At 39.3% G+C, this 8,163-nt stretch overlaps 1 protein-coding gene across 1 annotated transcript; it reads right to left on the bottom strand.

The window, feature by feature from the left end:
- Positions 1–254: 254 nt before the first annotated feature.
- Positions 255–6,329, bottom strand: mrpl27 (mitochondrial ribosomal protein L27). The gene is made up of 4 exons (XM_019872097.1): positions 6,068–6,329; positions 3,615–3,743; positions 1,478–1,545; positions 255–1,382 (listed from the first exon to the last, which is right to left on the bottom strand). The coding sequence occupies exons 1-4, from the start codon at positions 6,105–6,107 to the stop codon at positions 1,176–1,178; spliced, it is 444 nt and encodes a 147-aa protein (XP_019727656.1). The 5' UTR covers positions 6,108–6,329; the 3' UTR covers positions 255–1,175.
- Positions 6,330–8,163: the final 1,834 nt, after the last annotated feature.

An 8,163-nucleotide genomic window follows, 5' to 3' on the forward strand; every position in this document is an offset into this window, starting at 1 on the left:
TTGACTCGCCGAGGGTCCCGGGGAAGTGTGATTGCGAGTGGGTCCTTCAATTAGAACAAGATAGGTTGAGAGGCCATGGGAGGAAGCACATTAAATACTAGCTTTGCCAAAAAAACTTCCATACCTGCTGTGTTTTAATATTATTGTCAATGTACATTTGTGGGATTTTGAATGCCTGCCCTGAAATAATAACAAACAAAAAAAAGGATGGGCAGGCAAAAAACCATGGCGGGAACAAGACAACAAGCCATGAGAAAGTGAGTACAATTTTTTATTTCCAGAAACAGGGTTGTTAAACAGTGTTAGATACAGGACTGGTTTGCTATACAGTAATTTCCATTTTCCAAGCTTTTCCAGACCTGGAAATGAATCAAATTCCATGCTTTCATGGGAACCGTGTTATCATTTTTGTCACATTTAAATTAGTTCTGGGACCACTGTCGGTTTTTCTTTGATTAACAGAGGATCCATCCGCGTGTGTACATGTGCCACTAAATTTAATGAGAACAGACGTTTTAGAGATTTGTGACCTGCAGGAATTTCTGTAAACATCACATGATTTAGGTTTGGTTTTTATGAGGAAAACTCAGAGACATATGATGGCCACATAACTATTAAAGTTATCACAGAGGCTGTATATCTGCATACAGTATAGGCACTTGTATCACAGTGTATATTTCCTCTACTGCTGAAATGAATCATGAAATGGCCAAAGACAAGTGTCACATAACATTTCATCCAAGCTTTGGTGAATTTTGCGTGGCCTTTAAAAAATAAAATAAAATAAAATAAAAAAGTGATAGTAATCATGGACCAGGATGACAAAAAATGCAATGAAGTGATCAAAATAACAATTTTAAAATACCTTTGTGTGGATATTGGCGATATAATGAATTGGTCTCCAGTTCTGTAAATGAGGACATCAGGATTTAGGGGACATGAAAGGGCATTCCGAGGGCAATTCGTTGACTAATTGCTCCATTACTGATTATTATTATTGTAAGTGACCATCAGTTCATTCGAATACATTTCTTGCGTGACATCATTTTTTTCCAGAAAATATGGTTGATCTTTCACAGGACAATTTTTGGGGCAGTTCACTGCAACATTATTTTTGTAAAGGCAGTGTTATGGCATTGAAATAAAATGCAGTTCTTGATCCTCGCATGTCAGGTTCAGACCATGTTAACCAGTTTGAAGGTGGGCTCTTGCGTGACTGGAATAACGTTGATGAAGGTTTTGTAAAGCAAAGTTCCTTGAGGAAGCTTGGTGATGATCTGGCTCGTCTCCAGACTGCGAGGGTGGGGGATATAGACCTCCTTGGTGAGCCTGATGCAACCATCCTCAAGCGCATAAAGAGTTTTATTGGTTCCCATGCCAACCTTCAAAACAGAATCACATATGTGGTGACTTTAATGTCTAATTACCAGTCAAACATCAAACTCCCAAGTACAGAAAAGAACACAAGTAAACTTACATGCGCTCCTGGGTGGTACCTCAGCAGCCTCTGTGTTGCCAGGATGTTCCCCGCATGGACAAAGTTACCTTAAAAGTGAAGACAGTATCGAATGAACATTTTACAAAATATACAATGACACCTGACAATTCCTTGGAACACAATAATGGCCTTCTCAAACTACACAACTTTTGTGTCATTCACGACGGTCGCGTTGTCAGACTACCAGTGAAATATTGTTCTGTCTTGGATCGGACGAGATGTCACACTACAAGTCCGACACTGACCAGACCCCCTCAACCGTCGCATGCTTCCGTCAAGATTATGTTCATCGGGGAGGTGGGACAAGCAGCTGTCAAAGTCATGTCGACGGAGTCATGATGTGCATGTGCATTTGTTCTCTGTTCAGAAAAGGCAAAAGAATGGTGGACAGAACTTGAGGTAAGGATTTTTTTTTAATGACACCCTGTTTGCTAATCCGCTTAGTTTAGCAGTTAGCAAATGTAGCACGAGTTGAAATGCTTTTTAAACACTTTCCAGTAGGATTGTGTACGACACATCCAGTCTCTCATCTTAAGTATGAGGTCACTGTCTTCCTATGGGTCAATGCCAAAGAACCAATCAAAGAATGACATAGGGCAGGACAGGAGAGTCGAAGAATGAAGTCATTCTACTGAATCCTCTAGGACCAGTGTAAATGTGCAAAAATCAGAGAAAATTAGACATTCAAAAAATTCATTCCAGTTCATTTTAGACTATGACTGCAACTGACTTTTTCTGAATGTAATTTTTTTCTGAACATATTGAGGTGCTACACGGGCCTGCCAATTTTTGTAGGCCTCGATCAAACGTAGCAGAATTGGTTTTGGCGCTACAGATCCTTTTTTGTTTTCACCGTTGAAGACTTATTTAAAACATTATATTTTTCACCAGGCCGGATGACTGCAGAGTTTGGCGAGCTTTCGTGCACATGTTTTGGCCCCCCAAAATAATATTCATTTTTGTAAAAAAAATAAATAAATAAAATACATAACTAGGGCTGCGAAAGGGCCCAACCAGCCATGGCTACATTGGAATATTGGCGCATAGGAACTGGTATTTTTAGAAAATGTGTCTGTACATCAGATTAAAAATTAGTGAGATCAAATATGCAGGGTGAGAGTGGCTCGTGATGACGCCCCGGTTGGGGGTCCAGGGGGCAAAGCCCCCGGAAGCAAATGGGTTTTAGAGATTTTAAAGCCTTAAAACCATAAATTTTATCAACAAAATTTTTACAATTTTTGTTGAAATACCATTCCCTATTTGCTTCCAAAATTGGCACTTTATACTAAACATGCTAAAGATGAAGTGTAATCAATGTAAAGACTACTTGAAACTTTCACAGAAAAAAAATCCCAAGATTGTTCACTATTCTTTCAAGTGAAAATTTGACATAGGCCTTTGTGCAATTTTGCTTATGCATTCCTGGTGAGCACCAACATGTAACTTCAAATTTGCTGCTGAAAATCAAAACTAATCAAAAATGAAACACATTCCCAGCCATATTTAAGATTTGTTCATTACTTGTATTCATAAAATGTGTAAATGTGATAAAAAGCTGTTGATTTTTACCTCATACAGTGACATTGAAGTCTCAAACTGTTTACTATAATGGGTTCTGAATGCATCTTCCGTATAGAATGACATCGTCACACACTGTACACAGAGCTTTACCAGCGACATCGAGCTTTTTCACGAAATCCGACACAAGCACAGACAATGGTTCCTCTTTACCGGTTCCTACTGGGGACACCGTCATCTTTCTATCCAACCAGTCCCATCGAAACTTGTTTTTCAGATCCACATCTATCTGACGCACGTTAGCTTCGTCAAGAGTCTCAATAACATTCGGCATTTTGTTTAATACAGACGACATACACGAGTAATTTCAATACACTACATCCCTTGTGCAAAACCATTCAGAATTATATATATATCCTACTTGTCTTCATTCACTTGCACAGTTTGAAATGGAGTGAAGGAGTTTCATGCCCCTGCGCTCAACTAAGGCGTATCGGGCCAAGTAAACCCGTGGAAAACTGAGTCATGTAGTTTGCATGAAATCGAAATATTCCATGCACCAGTTTTCTGAAGACATTTTAAAATATTTTAGGATTACCATCTTGCTTCTTAAGGCCGTATCGTTTGCCGGGGCTCTTCCCTCCGTGATTCTTGCTGCTACCACCAGCCTTCTTGGATGCAAACCTCAGATAGGACAGGAGAACGAACTGACCAGGATCCAAAAGCCCTGAAACCAATATAATTAAAAACGAAGTGAATAAGCAAGCAGCTCATATGTATTGAAGCCAAACGTACATTGCTTAGGCCAAACAAAAAAGATAGTGTGTTTCCGGCAACATGAAATTTCAGCATAGGGTCGGTAGGTCGGACAAAGTTTTTTTTTTTAATCTTTTTTTTTTCCCCATCAAAAATTTAAACAAAATAACCATAAAACATAAAACAAGGAGATATTAAACCCCCCGCTCGCCACCAAAGGCGGCGAGAGAGTTGGGTACCCGGCGGCTGGGTGTTAGGTTCCGAGGTCGGCCGGGTTGCGATGGCACCGGCGGGTCCCCGACGCCGGCCGGTCGGTAGGTCGAACAAAGTTTTTTTTTTTTTTTTGATCTTTTTTTTTTCCATCAAAAATTTCAACAAAATAACCATAAAACATAAAACAAGAAGACATTGAACCCGCCGCTCCGCGGCCGGCGCCGCCGCCACCTATTTATTTTTCTCCCCGCTCCGGACTTGGGGGCCGGGGCGCGCCGCCGCCTGCGCCGTTCTCCTCCGTCCTCCTCCGCCCTCGGTTTTTACTCGGCCCGTGGTGTTCATCAAATAGTTCGCTGAATTTTTTCGATACATCAATGGATGCTATTTTCTTAACATTACGGTGCGAGCATGCGACTGTAACACACAAAACACGGTTTAAACTGTCGTCGGAGATCGCGGCCGCCGCCATGATTCAATGTTGTTGACAGACAACAGGGCAAACGACGCACGCGCTCAAGGTGAATATCGCGAGAGTTTGCAACGATGTAAACACTCTACACAAAAATGTAGAGGGTTGTTTGAAAAGAATGCCGACCATAAAGTTTTTTTCGACATAGAAATTCTCGGTCAGTCGGGTTACCGGAAACACACTACTTTTTTTTTCTCCGCCTTATGGGGACTGGACTACTTATGGGTACTGAACAGGACAGGTCCAGTCCCCTCCAAAATTATTGGAACGGCACGGTCAATTCTTTTGTTTTTATTGTTCATGAAGATATTTTGGTTTCAAATCTAAATACAACACGAAACAAAACATCTTTATTTATATAGCACTTTCACAACAGTGCAGCTGTCACAAAGCGCTTTACATAACAACATTACAACAGAACACAGAACACAAAGTTGAACATTCGACAAAAGTTGAGAATTCCAGTTTTTTTTTTCCATTTACATCTAGATGTGTTAAGTAACTTAGGACAGAGTACCTTATGTTTGAAGTCACCTACTTGTCAAGTGAACAAAAGCATTGGAGTGGACATTATTAAATGAACTTCCAAGATTTGTATTCTTTTTTTCTCCATACTATGGCTTTTCCATCACTTTAGTTGAGGTTAATCTTGGTCTCGGGAATGGTGGAAAGCCCAACACAACAAAGGAGTTTATCAGGAGTAAAAAGTGTCAGGTCTGAGACAGGGCAAGTCAATCACTGGACCTTAACTCAATAGAGCATGCAATTTTACCTCCTGAAGAGGCCACTGAAGGGAAAAAAAACCCCAGAAACAAGAAGTGAACGTGGTTGCAGTCAAGGTCTGCAAAAAAACATTTCAAATGAAGAATGTCAATGGGTTGCAGGGTTGATGCATTTACTGCAAGTCAGGATGGTGCCACCAAATATTAAATGTTATTCATTTTAAGTCCTTTGTTGGGCGGCTTCAAACAAAAGTGATCGGTCCTCATTTAACACATCTAGATGTAAATAGCATCACATAAAAGTTGTAATTGTGAACTTTTGTCTGATATTCATGTTTTGATCTGAAAACCGAATGACTTAAATATAATGGTCACTCAACGAGCCACACTGGATCGCGCATTACAGTGGCAATGGAACCGCTGTTTTCCGTGTTTCACTGCGTTCTTGTTATTCACCTTACCACAACACTATTGATAACGGAGAACACGTGTCTTAGTTTTAATTATGACGTTGAAATTTCTTGAGTTACAATACTCAGACATCTTAATATTTGTTAAAGGAAAATCATTCTCACTGGAATCGTCCTTGTATACTGTCCGAGCTCCTGTAAATCATTGAATCTCTAATATTTACACACATACCTTTCTAAACGTTAGATACATAACCGATATGAGTCATTTTAGACTCATAATTAAAATCAATAATTAAAATAATGCATTCAAAATCTCACAAAGTTCCATGAAGGTAAACGATGAAAATCATCTTAACAGTTAACGCCGCAAGATGAATGAAAAAAAAAAATAAACAAGACTTCCGATAGCAGCTTCGTACTTGGTGAAACACTGTACTGTAGCTGCAATGCCATATTGAACGTTTCAGTTATTTCCTACCCGCTTTGTACTTGGTGAAGCAGTGTAGCCGCAGTGCCATATTGAAAGCTTTAGTTATATTCGGTGCCTCTTGGAATTCTCGCTTTCGCCTCGGAAATTTCTTTTCCGACAATATCGGAGCGAGATGACGCGGAAGTAGTTCAAGTGGATCGTTCAAACTCTACAAACGTTTGAGAAAGATGCTTCCATGCAACCTTTAAGCATCCTTGAGCAATGTACTGTACTCCCATCAACCTTTACAAAAGGAAATTACCCACAGTTCCTTGCGACAGCAACATTTAAAGCAACAGTACACCGACCTAGTTGACAGACAAAGCACGGACGCTCGAGTTTCACACTTAAGACTTAAAAAAAACCCACCCATTTAAAAAAATAGTGAAAAAACGTTTTCTTTTGGTACAAGTTGGCCGGTAAATTAAGCGAAGAAATATCGGTTCAAAGCGAGATTAATGTTGTGGTTCCACACAGCAAGAATTAAAAATTACAAACACGTTTCCATCAATTCCCAAGTCAATGAAAAGTATCTGTGATGCTTCATAAAACAACAGTTAGTACTGCATTGCATCTTTTAAATCGTCATATTAAGATCAAATTTTCCAGGTAAATTTTCCAGCCAGAGCCTCATGCCTTTTTTTTCTCTCTATTTTTGGACAAAATATATAACCAGAGGTTTATTTCAGCAGTACTCGCCTACAGTTAGGAAAAGTGGAGTTTTTTTTAAATATAAAACAATATATATTAAAGTGTCGTTTCAAGGCATGAGCAAAAAGTGGCAGAAAATCTTACACACAGATCCCCCCCCCCCCCCACACACACACACACACACACATACACACACGGTCTCATAAACATCAGAGGTCATCAAACATTTGTAATTCTGCAAGTTTTTGCATCATGGATACAGCATTCTTACATGTCATACTCAAGGCTGTGACTACGCGTTTTACCTTACGCCATTTACATGTGTGGATAAAATATGTTGTATTTTACCAGCAATAAGCATATTATTCATCACTTTTTCTTCAGAAGTCCAAAGGAAAAAAAACAAATACAATGTCCCATTCTGTAGCCCATTTTGCAGTTTCAGTGTCCTTCTCACGAAACAATAAAGATGTTTTGTTCAAGATTAAACCTTTTCCAAACCAGTTCACTGGATGGGTAAATTTCATTTTCAAGTGTAGTTCTTTTGTTTTAGGACAAATGGTGAGTTTCAAATATTCAGTTCTGTTTTTTTTTTTTTCATTCCATTTCAGAAAATTTGTGGATAATTATGTTTTAATTTTTTTTTCGGGCAGGGGCGGGGGGAATAAGTGATTGGTTGGACATTTCCTGAGAGGTTTTTTTGAATGTTTTTTTTCCAAGAGGTTTTGCTGAGATATTGTCAACATTGAGAGACAAGGAGCTGGCAATGTTTACAGATCCATTTTCTCAATCGGGTACTTGACAGCTTCAGCAGGTGCTTTAAATTTTTTTTTAAATTCTGATCTTCATCCATCCATCCATTTTCTGATCTGCTTGTCCTCACAAGAGTCACAGGGCGTACTGGAACCTATCCCAGCTGTCTTCAGGCAGTGGTTTTCAGCCAATCGCAAGACACACATTGATGAACAACCGTCTGCACTCACACTCACAACTTGGGACAATTTTGAGTGCTCCATTAACCTACCATCAGTGGCGGGCCGTGCATTTCAACCTTAGGCCTTCAGTGACGTCACATACATGAACACAATACTGTACAGGCTCGTCAAGCAGCACTTAATTTCAGGAGCATTTAAAACCATCAAGTATGCATTCACAATTAAGAGCAGGAAACTACATTTACAGATAGTCAAAAATAAAAAGATGATTTAAAAATACGAAATAAAATGCCACCCAAATTACGCTGTGTGATCTTAAACAAGTCTGTCCAATAAATTGCGCAATGTCGCAGTTTCATATAAGACACCAACCAAACAATAACAAAACAAACCATTCTTTGAAAATAAAGTAAACAGATCATTTGCATTTTGAAAATCGGTGATACAACAGCAAAAAACTGACATAACTGACTAACTAATAACTGACGAACAGCTGAGATTGAACGAACTTTCGTGCAC

The sequence above is a fragment of the Hippocampus comes genome, unplaced genomic scaffold (assembly GCF_001891065.2).
Source record: "Hippocampus comes isolate QL1 unplaced genomic scaffold, H_comes_QL1_v1.1 scaffold269, whole genome shotgun sequence".
Lineage (NCBI taxonomy): Eukaryota > Metazoa > Chordata > Actinopteri > Syngnathiformes > Syngnathidae > Hippocampus > Hippocampus comes.